The 20,399-nt window shown below is 49.0% G+C and overlaps 1 protein-coding gene and 1 long non-coding RNA gene across 6 annotated transcripts; one reads left to right on the top strand and one right to left on the bottom strand.

Annotated features, from left to right (window-relative positions):
* Nucleotides 1-6,101: 6,101 nt before the first annotated feature.
* On the bottom strand, nucleotides 6,102-13,602 carry AVPR1B (arginine vasopressin receptor 1B). Its single transcript, XM_014830295.3, has 2 exons — nucleotides 12,533-13,602; nucleotides 6,102-6,529 (listed from the first exon to the last, which is right to left on the bottom strand). Exons 1-2 carry the CDS (start codon nucleotides 13,470-13,472, stop codon nucleotides 6,201-6,203), a joined length of 1,269 nt encoding a protein of 422 aa, XP_014685781.1. The 5' UTR covers nucleotides 13,473-13,602; the 3' UTR covers nucleotides 6,102-6,200.
* A 472-nt stretch (nucleotides 13,603-14,074) lies between these two features.
* Nucleotides 14,075-20,055, top strand: LOC139042045 (uncharacterized). 5 transcript variants are annotated; one of them, XR_011498243.1, is made up of 4 exons: nucleotides 14,075-14,304; nucleotides 16,439-16,566; nucleotides 17,039-17,183; nucleotides 17,528-17,770. It is a non-coding gene; the product is annotated as an uncharacterized lncRNA (long non-coding RNA). The 5 variants fall into 5 exon arrangements; XR_011498246.1 differs by lacking the exon at nucleotides 17,528-17,770 and adding an exon at nucleotides 19,706-20,055 and having other exon boundaries at nucleotides 14,123-14,300; XR_011498245.1 differs by having other exon boundaries at nucleotides 14,123-14,300.
* Nucleotides 20,056-20,399: the final 344 nt, after the last annotated feature.

The raw sequence follows: 20,399 nt of genomic DNA, 5'->3' as shown, positions 1-20,399 counted from the left end.
TGCCAAGGACGATACAACGAGTGAGCTGAAGAGGTTCAGACAAGTCACAGTGCCCCGAGAGCCCACTTCCAAGCCGTGACCTCCACAGATGCACGTCTCCCCTGGAGGCCGAGCTGCGTGGCCAGGGCAGGCTGACCTGGGCAGTCTCCAATGAGACAACCAAGATCCCGCCAGGTAGCAAGTCCAAATGGGAACTATTGTCAATTTGCAGCCGCCACTGGGTGGCTTGGGTGGGGGTGGGGGGGGCCCATCCACACTGGAGACTATGAAGGTGGTCAGGCCCAGGCCCACCCTCCATCAGCCTGCAGGACCCCGGTGCCCAAGGCCAGCTGAAGGAGTGGGAACTGCACATATGCGGGTCATGCAGGTCAAGATAGCCCAGGACCTGGAGCAGAGAAGGGGTGGGGAGAAGCCGGGCCACAGGAGCAGGATCTCGGGGACACAAGTCATCTGTCCAATTCCAAGCCCTAACCTACGAATGCACATACTAAACAAGCAGAGCTAGAGCTCACTGCGCAGCCTCACCAGCGTGGAGGCAGGGGCTGGCCCAGGTATTGTTTCATAAGAGACACCTGGGAGCCCTGAAGGCTGGCAGATGCCGGGATGCCAGGCAACAAGCCCCGATGGGGACTGACTATAGCCAATTTGCATCTGCCGCCCCAGGGTGATGTTCGAGGGTTGGGCCCCCTCCACCCTGGAGACTCTGAAGCATGGGACACTGCTGAGACATTTCCTACACCAGGAGAGGGGACAACTGCAGCAGCCAGCACAGCACCTGCTGCAGAATTCTGGATGGGCCCGGGGGAGTGAGAGGAGGATACATAAAAAGAAGACTTGAGCATCCTGGTGGGGGCTCGCGGCTTGTATGACCTGGTTGTGGGGACAAGGAAGAGCACATACGAAATACCATGGGACAAAGGGGAATGAACATACAGCGATGAAACCAGACCCTATGGACGTTTAGGCAGATTGGGTCCAAGAATGTTAGGATCAGGTGGACTCAGACAAAAGATCCCAGACAGAGAGGGTTTCTGACCTCAGCTGAGAAAGCAGGGTGGAAAGTCGAGCGATGGGGAAGAGGCAGAAGGAAAGGCAGCGGGCCTGAGCCCACGCGGGCTCTTAGTCGAAGCCCCAGGGACTGACCTAACTGAACTGCATGGGGAAACGTCTGTGCCTGGACTCCGAGGCAGCCGGGACACTCTGGAGCAGAGAGCGGGTGTCCCAAAAACAGAGATCTGGATGCCAATGAGCTTCTGATTAAGGTCCATAACGAACTCTGCTGTGATTGCTTGCAAAGGTATGACATTTTACATCACATATATCATAGAGGTTAACATTAGCAGCCACCCTGATTGCTTACAAGGGGAAGGCATTCTTGGAGCATGCTGTTTAAGAATGGAGTTGAGGGGCTGGCCCTGTGGCCGAGTGGTTAAGTTCACGCGCTCTGCTTTGGTGGCCCAGGGTTTCGCCCGTTTGGATCCCGGGTGCGGACATGGCACTGTTCATCAGGCCATGTTGGGGTGGTGTCCCACATAGCACAACTAGAAGGACCTACAACTAGAATATACAACTATGTACCGGGGGGCTTTGGGGAGAAGAAGAAAGAAAGAAAAAAAAAAGGAAGATTGCCAACAGATGTTAGCTCAGGGCCAATCTTTAAAAAAAAAAGAAAAAGACAGATTCCCTTGGGCCCTCAGGCACACTGAATTAGAATCTTGAAACAGTGGATCTGGGAATCTGCATAAAATAAAAAATTTAAAAAAGGATGGAGTTGAAAGTGTGACCCCAAGTGCTCACAGAGGTTTAATTGACTGCTGACGGGCAGATGACTTCTCAGATGCCCTGCTGATTAAAGAGAGCTGGGGTCACATCCTGAAGAGTTTGGGCCACTAAGCGGATGACTGGGGCCAGCTAACAGTTGGAACCGACCCTCACAGTCATTGCCAGTCATGTTGCTAGTAACAAAACGGCCTTCTGTTTGTGATACCTGTATGAGCTTAGAGGGTTAGCTGCCTAAATCTGTCTGAACGGTTGCCTGTGTGAGTAATCGCCCTTTGAGGAGCACAGTCTCCAGAACAATGAAGTCACTTTCTCCCGTGTTGTGTATCATCGAAGCCTCCAGGGAGCTGTCGTGCTGCCCTCCTCCGGGTCTGTCCACAGGTGAAGCCTGGATAAAAACCTCTCCAAAACTAGAGAAACTGATTTGCTACTGGCAACCAACAGATGATTGATTACGTGCCAGTAATGGACTCGGAATATACAGGAGACCAGAATAAATGTGACATGTCTTCAACGAATTCTCGTTCTGAAGGAGCGAGCACCTGAATATCCACCACGGAACCGCAGCAAAATCCCATGAGGGACAATGTCGTGCTGGCCAACAAGGCCCACCGGGGTGAGGAGGAATTTTATGCCCAGTATCAGTGAGTTTTTTGCTCCTGGGATCAGGACAGATTTCTGGCCCAGAGGGGCCCCCGAGAGGCCTTCAACCCAAGCCCTCAGCCTCTAAACCAAACAAATCATAATAACTCTATCTTTTCCGGGGTTTCTTTTGTTTGTATATTTTTTTGAGGTCCTCCTAGCTCCCTCAAACATCCTTTCAGGCAGGAATTTCTACACTCAGTCCCGAATCCTGGAGTAGAAACCTCTTGTTCTTTCCCTTCTTTGCCAAATACATCCTCCGTGAGCTTCCAGGGAAAGAAGTGCATGTCCAGGTGTCTTAGGAGAACTGGCTCGAATGAGGAGCCAAGACTCCACAGCTCCAGGGAAAGTCAGCGGGGCAGTAGAGCTGGGAGGCTGGGACTGTTCCAGCCCGCCCCTGTGGGTCATTGCTGCTTCAGATCCTCTGTCAGCCTCACACTGCCATCGTGTGGCTCCAGGGCGAATCCCAGGTCACTCGTGTTTCCTTTCCTCTCCTGAGCTGGGTGAAGGGGTGCCAGGAAGGTGGCTCCCCATCCCTCAACCCTGGCCCTGCCCTGCTCAAAGAGATAACAATTTTATTTTAGCTTGCATATCCCACTATCATTGCCCCTAGGCAACAAAGGTGTCCAGAAATGTCCTGATTATTAAGGAGCTTTATCAGTCAGTTTCAACCACACCTCTGGGTTCCGGACCCAGGAGTGCGCTGCTGCGGCCTGGGCTGGGTCTACAGCTCCTTAATAGATAAAAGACCTATTTACATAAAAAACAGACACAGTCATCTGGAAAATTACTGGCTTATACCAAACAACATAAAAAGCCATTCTGAGAAATCCCCACAGTCAACCAATTAGCCTCCTCCTGCGTCCTCTGCCCTGCCCTCGCCTTTACCCCTGCTCCCACAGGGGGTCTAAGGGACTGAGTACTGCGTTTACAGAGTGCACAGAATGCCGTCAATGTCTTACGGACGTGCCCAGAGACAGCACGGTTCAGTTTCTCCCGGGGTTAGCTGTCAGAAGTGAGAATGAGCCCAGCGAGCACAGAACCTCCTCCTCGTTTCCTGCGGGGCTCCCCTCCCGGAACCCTAGCTGAGGCGCGTGTGCCATCTCAGACTGTCTGCGAGAGCTTCCTACAGGTGCTGCCAAAGCTGCCACTCAGATCTAGACAAGGTCCTGCCATTGCCTTCAGAAGCCTCTCGGAACAGGCTCCCGGGGCCCCGCCCAGCGTCCAGTTCTTCCCCTTTGGCCTTACCACGGGCAGCACCAGCTTTCTGGCAACGATCAGGCGCAGCCTTTCCATGGGAGGGACACGGAGGGGCCCAAAGCCGCCACACAAGTAAATCCCTCCTGTGCGACGCCAAACTGAAAATAGAATAGTGGTGTCATTTGCATCTCTTTGCTGTAGACGGCAACGAGTAGACACAGAAGGTGCTCTGGCCGTGATTCCAGGTCTCCTCTCCTCCTCTCTAAACTGTAGGGTCTCTTGGGCCCAGGGCCCTGGGAGTCACCCACCAGATAGACACAATCCGGAGCCAGGCCATCATTATCTTCTCTAACATCAGTAGAGTGTTCGACAGTCTGTAGTCTTACAAATTCCTCCCAACAAGGAGAGCACTGTTATTTCTATTTAACAGATGAGGAAACTGTTGCTCAGAGAGATTGGGTAACTTGCCCAAGTTCATCCAGGTAGAAAAGGGGTGAGATCAGGACTCAAACCCAGGTCTTCGGGGTACAAGGCTGGTGTCACTTCCACCTCCCAGTCATGACGAGGACAAAGATTTATTTAGTACTTACTGTGGGCACTAGAGTCAGGAACTGTGGTCTGAGGGGAGGTGGCTTACGTTAGCAGGGGAAGAGCAACTTCAACAGGTCAGGCTGTCTTGGGAGGCCCCTAAGCCCAGCTCCACCCGGGCTGATGGACAGGGAAGCAGTGGTTGGATGTCAGGGACTGACGTGGGCAACAGAGCGCAGTGGAGAGACCGTGGGTCCTCACCTCTGCCTGGAACCTTGGCCCCATTAGGGACTGTGTCCCTCTCTCTAGTTTTCTAGCACTGAAAGGTTGAGACTTTGCTAACTCAGAGACACTCGTCTTAGGTCCTTTTAAAGAAGCCTGAGGAGACTTCTTAGAGCCCAACAGCCTCTTAAAGGAGTATATTCCCAGAGCCAGAGTCACTCCTCAAAGCTGCCCTAGGAGTGGAGGGCAGAGAGTGCATCTGGTCCCTAGAGCTGCTCGCAGGAGCTCCTAATCACATTAGCAATTCCTTACATTAGTGTAGAGAGCATGCGCTTACGCACCACCCATGCATCCGTAGTTCTGTCTGACCCTCAAACCGAGAGAGCAAGGACTAGCCAGCATTTTACCCATGTTGGTCATCAGTGGTGGCATGGTGGCAAACATAGGACCCAGTTCTGCTGACTTTTCAGCTGATGCTCTTTCTACCATCAAGGCCATCTCTTAGATTAGAACTGAATTAGGGTGGGGAAGCTACCCCATGATATAAATCCCTCTGGAGACAATGAAGAGCAGGACAAAGCCCCAGATTCTACCTGCCCTGCTGTCTTTCCTGGCATGAGCATTGCAGGATTGAGGGCAAAAGTGGACAGTAGGACCACGGCAGGACCCACAGTCACCAGAATTGAGTAAAAGGATATAAACGTCATTGTCATGAAAATCCAACGATTCTTCTAGAGCCTGGGAGTCAGAATGCCCTTTGTGTTTCTCTGCTGTAATGCCCTTACCAGTCTTGCAAAGTCATGAAAGGCTAGAGCTGTGAAGAGATCATCTCTGTTCTTCGGGGAGGAGACGGAGGCCCGGAGAGGTAGGTGATTTGTGTAAGGTCATACAGATACCTGAAGGCAGAGCTTAGGTTCAAATCCAGGGCTCCTGACTTGACCATTGCATGCATATGATCTATGAGGGAGCTCTGAAGAGGCGAGGAAATCCAAATGATCACGTCACACTTTCTCAAAGGATGTCTCCTCCACGCAGCCCTGGAGCAATGAGCAGCGAGGATCCCTGGGGGGAAGAGGGAAAGCAGCCAGTCTCTGCTGCCTCTGGGGCCCCCTCCCTCTCTTCAGTCTATTGTGAGCATTTTCATCTCCTCCCTTCCTCCCCTCTTTTCACACTCACCCCCATGGGCCACACCAATGAGAATATGCAATACTTTGCTCCCATCACCCATCACCCACCCCCTAAAGGAGGGTGGTACGGGAAGAGGAGGAACCAGCATTTGCAGAGTTTTTACTAGTTCCAGGTGCTATACTAAACCCTGCCTCTCCCTTCCGGAGACGGGTGGGCACGGCAGGCGAAGCCCTCACACACATTCACTTTTCTTCATTAAACAACCCTCCCTCTACAAAAAAAAAATTCCAGGCTCCAAACAGGGTCCTGCTCACAGTTTCACTTCTCCCCTCTCCTGGTTGGGCTGGGGTATGCTAGTCAGGTCAGAATGGGGACAGCCAGCCAAATGGAGACCAGCCTCTGAGCTCCCCCCACCTGTGGACCCCCAGTCAGGGCCGTCCTGGGCCCATCCCAGATGCGGGGTGTGTTCCCACACACCGTGAATATGGCAGGATCAGGGAAGCAGATGGTTTGATTCTCCCTGACTTCCAGCGTGTGAGACTGGGAGCGAATGATGGCAGCCATTCTGACCGCCCCACCCTGCCTCAAACTGGGTTCCCCTCTCTACACCCCTGACCCTCCCAGCATTCACACCCAGAGCTGAGATGAGCAAAGACCCTCTGCTAGCCCCACGGGCGGCACCAGACTCTGGGGAGTGTTCCCTAAAAGATGCCGGTCTCAGTGATGGCTTCCCCATCCACCGGCTCTGAGCCCTTCAGTGACTCTTGGGGCCCAGGCCTCCCACCGAGTTTGGGGCTGAGGCCGAGGGTGGGCGGGCCGCTGGAGCGGGTCAGCAGCGTGGTGCGGCGACTCGAGAGGCTGCCGTTGGAGAGCTGCCTGCGCATCTGGGGCCGGGGGCCCCCACAGCAGGCTAGATGGCGCAGGGGGCGCGGCCACAGGTGGCTGTTGAAGCCCATGTAGATCCAGGGGTTGCAGCAGCTGCTGAGGTTGCCCAAAAGCATGGAGATGGTGAAGGCCACGTTGGTTGAATCTGCCGAGAGAGATGCACGAGAGGCCTTAGAATTACGGAGCTTGAAGGGACCTGGGAAAGAGTCCGGGCCCCCACTGAACAGAGAAGGAAGCCGTGTCCCAGAAAGGAGAAGGGACTCTCCCGGGGTTCTGTAATGAGAGAGGCACACAGCTAGGCCTTCAACCAGCGACTCCTGACGCCAGAATCTTACCTCACTGGTTTTCTGTTTTGTTTTGTTTTCTAACTACAGGGTGAAAGTGGGAGCTGGGGTTTGCTCCAGGTTCGCTTCGGAGGTGTAAACATAGCCATGGACGGGACCAGCCCAAGTAGGAGACACTGTCTTTGTTCCAAAACCTAGACCTTGAATCCTGTAATGGATGTGGCCCCAGGATGAGGCAACTTCTGTAAAGCATGCAGGGAAAACAGCCATGATTCTAGGCCAACTTCAGTCACCCCATCCCCGTTTATGTCACAGATTTGGGTGCACACTGCCTTCTGGGCTCTGTCCTCCTTGACCCCTCAGGGGCAGTCCCACTCATCTGTCATTCAGTCATTGAGCATGTGAGCAGCGACAGTGCCAGGCTAGTGCTGAGGACCTGGGAGGGCAATCAGTGGGGCCTGACTGCCCTGCAGGTCCCACGGCAGCATCTCCAACCGCAGCAGAGGGGCAGACTCTAGGCAGAAGGCATCCAAGCATCCCGTTTCAGACCAGAGACCACACCCAGGGAACACACCATCCCACAGGGAAGCACTGATTTCTCTCTTGGGCAGTCAAAATGTGACAGTGCAAAGACCGATAAGATTCCTTTTAGGCACAATATACTTTCTGAAGACTAAATGAAACTCCTCATGCCAACAAGAAAGCTTCTGGGACAGGCCCTGACCTCCTGCTAGATGCACCATGGTTAGAGCTAAGGCACGGGTTGCACACTGAGTTACCTTGCTTTTCAGCAGAGGTTGTAAAATCATTGAATTCAGTGTCAGAGCTGGAAGGAACCTGAAGGGTTATGGCATAGACTTGAACCCAGGTCATCCCACGCTAAGGCAGTACTCCTGTCCCCAACACGGTTTCAACCAGCAAACTCAAAGGTAAAGCTCAAGTGCCTACCCCATAAAGCTCTATGAGAGCCTCAGAAATACTGGTCCCTTGTGCGCATCTCCCATGGGTGTGCTCTCAAGTGTGGCCACTCATAGCCCAAGGGAAGGGAAGGCACAGGGTGAGAATGTTTGAGAGAAGTCATGAATCGTAGGGTTGGGAAGCTGAAGGCACCTGGGCCTAGATGGACAGGTCTGGGACACAGAAGTGAGGTGAGGAGGGAGCACCTGTAAGTGGAGGAGGGACCAGCCTCAACAGCAAACACAGCCTCCTTCCGTCTTGCCTAGGTTGTGGCCTGCCCCTCGTTAACGCAATCCCAAGGGGCTGCAGAAGACGCGGGAAGTTGCTTTGGCTAAGAAGCGGTATTCATCCCATCTGCTCTATCAGTGTATATTCAGTACCAGGATTAGGCCAGGGGCTGAGGCGGTCCACATGTTCCTTTGCTGGGGAAACACCTGTTTGGTTTGGCCCCATCTGAGCCAGGCCCAGTGCAGGGCTGGAGATGTGCCTCGAGCACTGGAGTCTGCAGAGGCTCCACCTCTCAGCCCCTGAGGGCAGATCCACAGCCCCCAGTCACAGGCAGCTGCTGTGTCCTGGCAGAAACTCAGCTGACAGTTGGGGACAGGGGCGAGGACAAGGAGACTGAGAGACTTTGACCAAAGACTCAGGGACAGGAGGCTGGGGTGCTGTGGAGGGGAACTGGGTATCCTGGAGAGTAAGTTCAAAGTAAGGAATCTCAGCCCAACTAAAAGGGCCCCAAAGAACTTCCATTTATGGGAGGGAGCACACCATCTGTAAGACAGCACTTAGTTCCCACACTCCTTGTGCAGAGAGGCCCTCAGTAAATGGTAAATCACGCTTCACAGGTGAGGAACATGGCACTGAGGGACGGGCTCAGGATGATGCTTCACAAGGCAGGCAAGCAGGAAAGCCTGCACTGGCTGACTGGCAGGATCCCCACCTTCTCATAGGTTCCTCAATAAAGGGCTGAATGACCATCTCACCCTCGGTGCCATTGGCTAAGCTGTGATTGTTGGAGGTAAAGCCATGCCATGGATAAAGCTTGCCCGTAAAGACCTGGGTTCAAGTCCTGGCTCCATCTCTCACCACCAGCGGGACTTTGGACCAGTTATTTCACCTCTCTCAGCCTCAGCTTCCTCAGACGTAAAGTAACGAAGGCCACCTCCACAGAGCACAAGGACTGAATATGCTGGGCACAAGGAAGCTGTCCTCCCTCCTATTCTGTGCCTGACTAGAGCAGGGAAGTCCCTACGCTTGGTTAGAATTAATATGCTCATTGCTTAAAGGGTAATTTTTAACAGCCTCTTGTCCAGACTGATGTCTAAAGGCAGTTAAGAAGGGACACGATAGGACTGTAATAGTTTGGTATTGTCTTCAGACTTCTCTTGCAGGACTGTGTTAAATTCATGAACAGCCTTCACCTTATTTTCTCTCTCCAGAAAAGCAAAGCCTTTGGCTTGAGTGTGTCCTAGGATGAGCAAAACGAGATTAGAAACAAAAGCACAGGGAAGGGGGACCACTCCCTAAGAGCTGGTAGGAATTGGTCACCTGAGTCCTCAGCCCAGTGAACTCTCAGGAAGCTTCCAGAGGAACCTGTGCACAGGCCCCCCTACAGCAGTTACACGCTATACCTATTATAGCTCCCACGCTGTGCACACAGCATGATGCACTGCAGAGCACACAGTCACCCTATCCACAGACACACAGACAGGCTAACATGTACTTGTCCCCACACCCCACTCTTCTTAGGGGAGCAAGAACAGATGTCTTTGGCAGGGAAAGCATTTGACAAGATCCAACATCAATTTATGATAAAAACTCTCAATAAAATGAGTGTAGAAGGAAAGTACCTCAACATAATAAAGGCCATATATGACAAATCCACAGCCAACATCATACTCAATGGTGAAGAACTGCAAGCCATCCCTCTGAGAACAAGAACAAGACAAGGGTGCCCACTCTCCCCACTCCTATTTGACATAGCGCTGGGGGTTTTGGCCAGAGCAATTAGGCAAGAAAAAGAAATAAAAGGAATCCAAATTGGAAAGGAAGAAGTGAAACTTTCGCTGTTTGCGGATGACATGATTCTATATATATAGAAAACCCTAAAGAATCCACCAGAAAACTATTAGAAATAACCAACAACTACAGCAAAGTTGCAGGGTACAAAACCAACTTACAAAGATCAGTTGCATTTCTATACATTAATAATGAACTCAGAGAAAGAGAAATCAAGAATACAATCCCATTTACAATCGCAACAAAAAGAATAAAATATCTAGGGATAAATTTAACCAAGGAGGTGAAAGACCTATACACTGAAAACTATAAGATATTATTGAAAGAAATTGAAGATGACATAAAGAAATGGAAAGACATTTCATGCTCATGGATTGGAACAATAAACATAGTTAAAATATCCGTATTACCTAAAACAATCTACAGATTCAATGCAATCCCAATCAGAATCCCAATGACATTCTTCACAGAAATAGAACAAAGAATCCTAAATTTTATATGGAACAACAAAAGACTCCAAATAGCTAAAGCAATCCTGAGAAAAAAGAGCAAAGCAGGAGGCATCACAATCCCTGATTTCAAAATATACTACAAAGCTATAGTAATCAAAACAGCATGGTACTGGTACAAAAACAGATACAGAGATCAATGGAACAGAATTGACAGCCCAGAAATAAAACCACACATCTACAGACAGCTAATCTTTCACAAAGGAACCAAGAACATACAGTGGAGAAAGGAACGTCTCTTCAATAAATGGTGTTGGGAAAACTGGACAGCCACATGCAAAAGAATGGAAGTAGTCCATTATCTTACACCACACACAAGAATTAAATTAAAATGGATTACAGACTTGAATGTAAGACCTGAAACAATAAAACTCCTAGAAGAAAATATAGGGAGCACACTCTTTGACATCAGTCTTAGCAGCATCTTTTCAAATACCATGTCTACTCAGGCAAGGGAAACAAAAGAAAAAATAAGCAAATGGGACTTCATCAGACTAAAGAGCTTCTGCAAGGCAAAGGAAACCATGAACAAAATGAAAAGACAACCCACCAACTGGGAGAAAATATTTACAAATCATATATCCCACAAAGGATTAATCTCCATAATATATAAAGAATTCATACAACTCAACAACAACAACAAAACAACCTGAGCAAAAAATGAGCAGACATTTTTCCGAAGAAGAAATACAGATGGCCGACAGGCACAGGAAAAGATGTTCAACATCGCTAATCATTAGGGAAATGCAAATTAAAACTACAATGAGATATCACCTTACACCTGTCAGAAGGCTATAACTACCAAGACAAAAAATAAACGTTGGAGAGGATGTGGAGAAAAGGGAACCTTCATACACCGCTGGTAGGAAGGAAAACTGGTGCAGCCACTATGGAAAACAGCATGGAGATTTCTCAAAAAGTTAAAAATAGAAATACCATATGATCCAGCCATCCCACTACTGGGTATTTCTCCAAAGAACTTGAAATCAATGATCCAAAGAGATTTATGCACCCCTATGTTCATTGCAGCATTATCCACAATAGCCAATACGTGGAAGCAACCCAAGTGCCCATCAACTGATGATTGGATAAAGAAGATGTGGTAAATACACAATGGAGTACTACTCAGCCATAAAAAAGGACAAAGTCGTCCAATTTGCAACAACATACTTGGACCTTGAGAGTATGATGTTAAGCGAAATAAGCCAGACAGAGAAAGACAAACACCATACGATTTCACTCATATGTGGAAGATAAACAAACACACGGACAAAGAGAACAGATTAGTGGTTTCCAGAGGGGAAAAGGGTGGGGTGGGCGAAAGAGGTAAAGGGGCACATATGTTTGGTGATGGATAAAAATTAGACTACTGGTGGTGAGAACAATGCAGTGTATACAGAAACTGATATGTAATAATGTACACCTGAAATTACACAATGTTCTAAGCCAGTATGACCTCAATAAAATAAATGAAAAAGAAAAAGAACAGATGTCTTTAAACACCACTCTCCGACATTTAGGCCGCCCAGACACAGCCCCGCCTTCCTGAGAACAAGCTCACCCTTAGACGGCCAGGCCATCTAAAACTGTCTAAAACTCAGGGGTTGCCTTCTCCCTCACCCCAGAAAAATGACCAGAACAAAGCCTTCCACGTGCCAACTGGAGCACAGTCCTCTTGAAGGGTCCCATTTTGTTTTTCACGTGGGAGGAAGGCCCCTCTCCTCCTCACTTTCAGAGGCCGGGTTATGGGCGGGGCACGGGGTTGAGGAAAAAGACAAGGAGACAACAGGCCTCGTTCTGCTCTTCATCTTGCCTCTTCCCAGCTGTGTGGTCTTGGGTAGGTCACGTTTCCTCTCTGAGCCTCTGCTTCCTCATTAGCAAAATGAAGGGGCTGAACTTGGAATTTCAGGGTTGTCATGTGCCGTGTTAACTAACCGAAGCGGATGTTGAAAAGGAGTCAAAGTCACGCCGAGGTGCAGGAGCAGAGTGCTGAGAGACACAGTGCATGAGCCACAAGTTGCCACCCTGGACCAGATCATTTGAAAATCCCTTTTAACTCTATCATTCAACGATTCTAATGCTCACCAAACAGACTGGCAGTTCATTGGCCAAATGTACCAATGGTCATATTTCATTAGGGCCACATAATATTTTTAAATGGTTACATTAGTTACCAAAAATTTAGAATATGGAAATTTCACATAAAAGATACTCCCATGGCATCGGTAGGCTGGATGGGAATTGTAGTGCTCCTTTTCCAGGGGACAGGCACCATCTTTCTTAATTACCTCACTCCTTTGTTACTTCCCTAGCCCTGGGAGGCACTGGACCCCTGCCCTGACCCTCATATGCTCCCTTCCACACAGACAACACACTTGCCTTCATCAGGCGCGTTCTCGTCCCACACAGACCACATCTGGACGCTGAAGAAGGGTGCCCAGCAGGCAATATAGGCCAGCACAATGATGAAGGTCATCTTCACGGTTCGGATCTTGGCCCTTGAAATGGTGCTGATGCTGCTGACGCGGGATGGCAGCCCCTGCGTGGCCGCAGCGGGGGCAGATGGTGCAGCCCTGTCCCAATTCCTCCAGCCCCCTCTTTCTACCCTCCAGGCCCGCGTCTTGCCTTTTAGGTTCTTACAGATCTCGTGGCAGATGAGGCTGTAGCAGGTCGTGAGCATGGCCACGGGCAGGATGAAGATGGCCAGGGTGGTCCAGGTAATGTAGGCCCGTGGCCCCCAAGGGAAGCGGAAGTCTGCCCAGCAGTCCAGCACCCCGGTGCCCTGGATCACCTCCCGCAAAGAGAAAATGAAGACTTGAGGGAGGCTGAGGATGGCGGCTAGCAGCCAAGGAGCGGCAATGAGTGGGTAGGCCGACTGGCTGGGCTGCCGGAGGCTGCGCAGTGGGTGACAAACAGCCAGGTAGCGGTCCAGCGTCATGGCCAGCAGCATGTAGGTGGAGGCAAACATGCTCAGCACCTGCAGGTACTTGATGGTCCGGCAAAGGAGGTCAGGGCCCCAGAAACGGTAGGTGATGTCCCACAGCAGCTGGGGCAGCACCTGGAAGAGCGCCACCCCCAGGTCAGTGAGGGCCAGGTGCAGCACAAACAGGTGCATGCGCGAGAGCTTGCGGCCCAGCCGCCCCAGCATCAGCAGCACAGTCAGGTTGCCCCCTGTGGCCAGTACCAGGACGGTGGCCAGGACTCCTATCTCCACCTTGGCCAGCTCCTCATCCCGGCCCAGCCAGGGTGTTGTGGCATTGGGAGCAGAGAGGGTGCCCCAGGGAGTGGGGTTGGCAGCCCAAGGAGTCCCAGAATCCATGGTCAAAGTTGGCTGGGAGGAAAGGAGAGGAGGGGGAGGGATGGATGCAGAGTGTGGGTGAAAGGGCAGAGGGCTGATGGCTGAACTTCGGTAGAGAGGGAAAGGTTTAAGACGGAGAGAAAGGAGAAGGGCGAGGATGACAGGGAGAAAGCTGCAAGCAGGTGGAACTAGTTAAGAGGACGCGGCTAGAGAGGAGGAGGGAGAGTGAGATAAGGAAGAATATGCTGATGCCAGAGAGAGGAGGGTGAACCTAGGAAGGACGAGAAGGAGGGACCAGGGTGTCAGGAAGGGAAGAAGGGATGAGGCGGTGCAGAGTGAGTCCTTCGGAACGGAAGGAAGGCTGGGGGAGCTGCCACCACTCCCAGATCCACCCCAAATTCACTTTCTCCAAACTCTTCTAGAAGCAGAAAGCGTAAGTCCCTAAGCCTGCTTGGAGGCGCAGTCTGGGCCATCGGCGTCGCCCGCCGGCGGAAAGCCCCTCGAGCCGCGCGCCCAGGCCAGCGACAGGCGGCAGGGGGAGCGCCGGCCGCGCCGCTCCTGCCAAGCGGGTTTTATGGGCACGCAGCCCGAGCCTTGCGGCCCCTCGGCGCCGGTTGGCTCCTGCAGTGGAGGGCGGAGTGAGACTCAGACACCCAGCCGGCGGGAGGACCACGAGGCTGGCTGGGGACAGGCGGCAGGTCAGGGGAGGGAAAGGAGGAAGGACAGAGGGGGCGCTGGACCCGGGACAGGAGCGAGAGAAGCTCACCAGCTCGCTGACCGACCCACACGCAGAAAGACAGACAAACTCTTCTACGCTCTCACCCTCGAACCGTCGGACTGTCTCCCAAGGCAGGTGCATACCTAGGGGGCGGGGATGGGGTGACTCACCCACGCGGGGACCGTGGGGCTGGCAGCGTCGTAGGGCGCACCCCCTGGCAAAGGGTCCGATATCTGCAGGGGTGGCTAGGTGGGCGAGGAGGCGCCCCACACAGAGCCCTCTGCCCTTGGAGTGACGTCTGGCTGCAGACACTGGTGGGAGACTTGGAGCCACAGAGGGACCAAGTGAGGACAGGGTGTGTGTTGAGAGAGGGAATGGTGGTGACAGGAGAGAGGCGGGGGTGGAAGGAGCTAGACCCTGGAGCCCCGGTGCACTTGATGCAGGAGGCAGACGGGAGAAATTCCCAGGGCTTGTGTCCTCAGGGGACGTCTTACCAGCTGCCTCCCGGGAGTCTTCACACATAGTATCCTAAACACAGTCAACCACCTGTGAGGTAGAAAACTGAGGCCCAGAGAGGTTACTTGACTTGCTCTAGAAGATCACAGAGCAAGGAAGCAGTAGAGGCAAGCCTATAACTGGCGTGCGTGTTTCCAGAGCAGACTGGACTAACACCCAGGACGCACAGGCACAGGTGCCGACGGAAGTACAGATGGAAATAAACCACCACGGCCCGGAGGCAGCTGACAGCCCAGCAGAGAGGGCAGTGTGTGGAATTCGCTTTATATTAGTACATATACAAGGTGGATGATTGGGACCCTCTCCAGAGCAGATTAGAAATTCGTTAGGAGTGACAAGGCATGGTCCATGCCCCTCCAACAGGACAAGGTCCCTCATTGTATGGAGGTCCTCTTGCGTTGCCTTTTAATCAAACCAGACCCCCATTTACAGTGTCACCCACCTGCCCACGCATCCAGTTAGCATCACTTCTTGAAGCGTCTCCCTCCTAAACAGCCTAAAAATTCCTCTCCACTTCATCCCACTCCCACAGTTCAGACGCGCACTATTTCTCACCCAATACTGCAGCGTCCTCCTTCTGTGCTCTGCAGCCCGAGCTCCACCTTCTCAAGGATTTTGCTTTTCATGAATGACGATTTTAAGTCTCTCTTCTGGATCATTTCCATCCGCAGGCAAACAAACTCTAGTGCTATCCATTATAGGAAAAAATGATAACCTTCCTCAGAAGATACCCGCCTCCAGCTACTGCAGTCTCTTCCCCTTCACAGCAAGACTTCTCAGAAGGGCTCTCTGCGCTTCTCTCTACTTTGTTGTTCCCCCTAATTTCTTTATGTATTCATTAAAAGTATATATATATAAACATATGTCTTTAAAATATTACATATTACGTAAATGATATCGTACTATATATACCATTCTGGAACTTGCTTTTTAAATTCTATTTTATTTTTGAGACCTGTCCATGATGATACATTGGCTAGATCGGGTTCATTAATTTTAACTACTGCATAGTATTCAGGCATGTGAATTTAACACATTTTATTTATCCAGAACCCTACTTGGATAATTTAGGTTATTTTCAAGCTTTTTTTTCCTGTTAATTTTTTAAAAATGCTACAATGGATATTCTTATATGTGTGTCCTTGTGTTCATGTGTGAGAATTTCTCTCAGCTGTACATCCAGAAATATACCCTGGGTATTAATATCGTTGGGTCATACAGTGTATCAATTTTCAATTAGATAGAACCATATCTTAAATTTTGTCTCTAAAATCTCTTCCTCTTTTTCTTACTTTCAAAATGTTTTTCACAATTTTGAAACTGTGAAATTTGGTATCAGTTTATCTAGTTCTATAAAAAATTCTGTAGAGCTTTTGGTTGAAAGCATTGAATGTAGAGAATAATTTGGGGGAGAACTGACATATTTGTGATTTTATTCAGATCTAGTCTCATGTCCTTCAATAATGTTTTATGACTGTCTTCATAAAAGTCTTCCCATCTTTTGATAGATTTATTCCTGTCTACCTAATAGTTTCTGTTGAGATTATATACAGAATTTTGTTTTTTCACATTTTCTAATAACTAATTAGTTACTGCCAGAGTATGGGAACAATATTGACTTTTGATCTTGCGCTTATATTCAGCAATTGCGCTGTGCTCTCTTATGATTGGTAAATTATTTCGGCTTATCTCTGTATGTAACATTGTCTGCAAACAGCAGTCACTGTTTGTCTTTTGTTCCCAATCGCTTTAGCTCTTCTCTCCTTTTCCTGTCTTCTTGTGGTGGCTGAGACTGCTGCAGTATTGAAGAGCAGGCATCACTGACGTTCTGACTTCAACAAGAAAGTTGCTAATGTTTCACCATCGAGTATTATATTTATGGTATGTCTTCTTCAGTTTTTAGTTTTAAAATATACTTATTTTTTAACTTGCACATAGTATAAAAGGTCAAATGATTTTTATAGCGGTTGCTCTGACAGAAAAGCAATCCCGTAGTTTTTCAACTCCCTAGAGGTAATAATTTTTTAATTAAAGAAAATTTTAATCATATACAAAAGTAGAGAGAATAACATAAGGAAACCACATGTTTCCATCACACAGCTTTAACAACTATCGATAGATAGCCAATCTTGTTTCATCTATATCTTCATCCACTTCCCCTCTACCCCAAAATTATCTTGACACAAATGTCAAATGTCATATCATTTCATCTCTAAAATTTCAGATGTGTTACTAAGCTTGAGGAGTCTTAAATGTAACTATAACACCTTACCATCCCCCAAACTATTACCACTTTACTAACGTTATCAAATATTCAATCTGCATTCACAATTACTTTTTCCTTTTTTTTTAGTGTCATTCAGTTGATTCCAACTCCTAGTGACCCTGTGGACAGCAGATAAGAACCCTGCCCACTTCTTTTGCACCATCGTCTCACCTTCCAGCGCTGTGTCAAACAATGGTGTGCTGTTCATAGGGTTTTCATGGCTAATTCTTTTGTAAGTGGGTGGCCAGGTCCTTCCTCCTAGTCTGTCTTAGTCTGGAAGCTCCACTGAAACCTGTCCACCGTGGGGCACCCTGCTGGTGTTTGAAATACAGGTGGCTTAGCTTTCAGCATCACAGCAACACGCAGCCACCACTGTGTGACAACCGACAGACGGGTGGTGTGGTCTCTGACCAGGAAATGAACCCCGGCCGCAGCAGTGAGAGCGCGGAATCTTAACTACTAGACCGCGCGGGCTGGCCTCACCATTTCTTAATTGTCTAATAAAAATGTTTTATTGTCTTAAAATTTTTTTTTTTAAGATTTTATTTTATTTTTTTTTCCTTTTTCTCCCCAAAGCCCCCCGGTACATAGTTGTATATTCTTCGTTGTGGGTCCTTCTAGTTGTGGCATGTGGGACGCCGCCTCAGCGTGGTCTGATGAGCAGTGTCATGTCCGCGCCCAGGATTCGAACCAACGAAACACTGGGCCGCCTGCAGCGGAGCGCGCGAACTTAACCGCTCGGCCACGGGGCCAGCCCCTTAAAATTTTTAAACAGTTTTTTTGAATCCAGATTCAAATAAACTTCAAACATTGGCATTGGTTAATGTGTACCTTTAGTCTGCTTTTAGAGATTGCATTTCCATCTTTTGTTTCCTTTGTTCCTTGCAATTTTGTTTTTGATGAACCAGATTGTTTTATCCTGTAGAGTTTCCCACAATCTATATTTCGAGACATGCCCCCCTGGGAAGTTGTTTAGTAAGTTCCTCTGCTTGCTGAAGCCTGATCACATTCTGGGCAGAATCTTTTTCGGCAAGAGTACTTCAGAGGTGTTACTGGACGCTTCCATCCGGGATGTGTAATGTCTGATTGCCTAGCTTTGTGTGATTTGCAGTCATTGATAATTATTGCATAGCTCTATTAACTAAGCAGGTTTGAAAATTATTGTATTCTATTTCTTCATTGCTATTAATTTAAATAATTCTGTACAGATAATCTCCATCAACTATTTGGGTGGGTACAGTTTGTACAGGAAATGCAGAATGAGTGCTTAGTACCGTTCCATTATTAATAGTTTTCTTTTTCTAATAATTATTGATATCTCTAGCCAATTTTTCTGTGATGATTGACCTTTTTATTCTCTCTTTTAGAAAATTTATGTACTTTGGTTATTACCCCTGTCTGACATTTAAGTTGCAAATATTTTTTTCCCATTTTGTCTTTGATCTTTTTACTTGATTTATGGTAGTTCCTGACGGAGGCCACCATTTTTAACTCATTTAGTAGATTTATTTGCTGCTAACCTCCATATTTCTAAATAACAAACATATACTGTTATTTCGGAATTTTTTGGTTTTAAGCACTGTCTATTGGCCTTCCTCTTGGTAGAAGAGCATACAGTGCCCTTTGAACACAGACCCACTGCTCACATACATGCTTTCTGCACGACCATCTTCCAAAAATAGTAATGGCAATAGCGACTTGTGGTTCCCCATCTGAGACTGACTTTGTATGAACTAAAAGTTGAATCTTTAGGGAATAATAAAGATTTTTAAAGCCTCCTGTCAAATATTGAAAAATTTTAAAAAGACATGATTCATAGTCAAATAATTTAATCTAATCCTTTACAAAAGGATTCGCTTCTCTGGATTTAAATGTTGGTTTCTACATTACTAACTAGTGGACTAAGAGGCAGAGAAGTCAAAATTGAAATTGTTAGGTGACATTTCAATTAAAGAAGAAAGAATATATTCTCACACATTCAACTTGAACACAACGTTTTCAGGAATAGACCTATCACAAAAAATAAAACTTGTTTTTAGAATATCTATTTATCAGTATCTCTTCTCTTAATAATTGTCCATTTTGCCAAAAAGGTGAACCCCAAATCCTTCCTGCATTCTTGTTGGCCATTGAAAAAAATGAGGATGTGTGTCCGTCTTGTGCCACCCCATGACCTGGGCGGAAGAAAGGGGACGAGGGCGTCTTCCTCCAGCGGCCTCTGGGTGCCCGGCCTGCAGCGGCCTCTGCTTGGGACTCAGAACCCTCTCAGTTTGTTGAGTTACTTGTAAGAGCTGACGCTGCACAGAGATGCTGGTCCCTTCTTGACACACTCATCACCCACCAGGTGCTGGCCTTTCTGCCTGCCTGGGTAACCTCTGATTCCAGTTCCATAAATATGTAGATGGAGGAAGCAGTCTGGGGAGGATAAGCCATCAAGGGGACTAATGCATCTTTTATAGCTGGGAGCAGGCCTTGGTGTCACCACTGTCCTCTGTTAAGTTGATTTAACCCTGAGATTGATGGAGAGCCAGCGGGTAAGGGGAGTGGGTGTGGACGACGGGAGGGTGGCCTCCCGTCGGTGTTGATTTCAGGGACTCTTCAAAAGTCTCACTTTGCTCCTCTCGCCATAATTTATCTTGTACAGTCACAAGATGTTGGAGTTGAAAGGGACTTGTCTTTTGGTTCAGACCAAGAGGCTGAGGAGTGATGGAAAGAACCTCAGAGACCAACAAGTCCCATTCTCTCATTTTCCAGAAGAAAGTCCAACTGAAAGCCAAAGATGCAAGTGAGGTTCTCAGCATCACAGGTGCGGGAGGGGAGAGCCTGACCCGCCCGAAGTCTCCCTGGGTGCCCTTTCCTCTCCTTCGGAACAGCGCTCCCTCGGGGCACTGCTTCTCTAGCCTGCTGCACGGGAGACGCTCCTGACCAGTTGTACAAGGCACAGACCCCGCTGCAGAGGCTCTGATCCACCGCTGTGTGCCGAGTCTTAGCACTGCAGCTAGTAAAGCCGAGCAGTGCCGGCACGAAGCAGATGCTCCATAAACTCGTGTCAAATGTTAACTCAGAGCTAATGGGCACAAAGGAATAAACGCATTATCTCTGCCAGCTAATGTTGCCTTATTTTTTTCAAATTTATTGTGGAAACTTTTCGACATTCATAAAAGCAGAGAAAATAGTATAATAATTTGCAAAGTATATACTTTGCCTTTTGACAGAGGTGTTCTGGAGAGGAGATGAGAGAAGGGACCCTGCTGCTGCTCAGAATTCCAGGAGCCCCACAAGGCCAGGGTCAGGGGGCTTGTGTGCGGCGTCAGGGAGCCTCTCCAAGGCAGCCCACGGGACAGTGGCTGCGAGAGATGCAGGTGAAGGGACCCAGTGCCCAGGCTCCCAGCGGCCATGAAAAGAGCAGGCAGCTGAAGAGGAGTGGCCCTGAATACAGTGGATGCCC

The sequence above is a fragment of the Equus asinus genome, chromosome 25 (genome assembly GCF_041296235.1).
Source record: "Equus asinus isolate D_3611 breed Donkey chromosome 25, EquAss-T2T_v2, whole genome shotgun sequence".
NCBI classification, from domain to species: Eukaryota; Metazoa; Chordata; class Mammalia; order Perissodactyla; family Equidae; genus Equus; species Equus asinus.
Note: the sequence above shows the minus strand (reverse complement) of the source record. Positions and strands in the feature narration are given on the sequence as shown.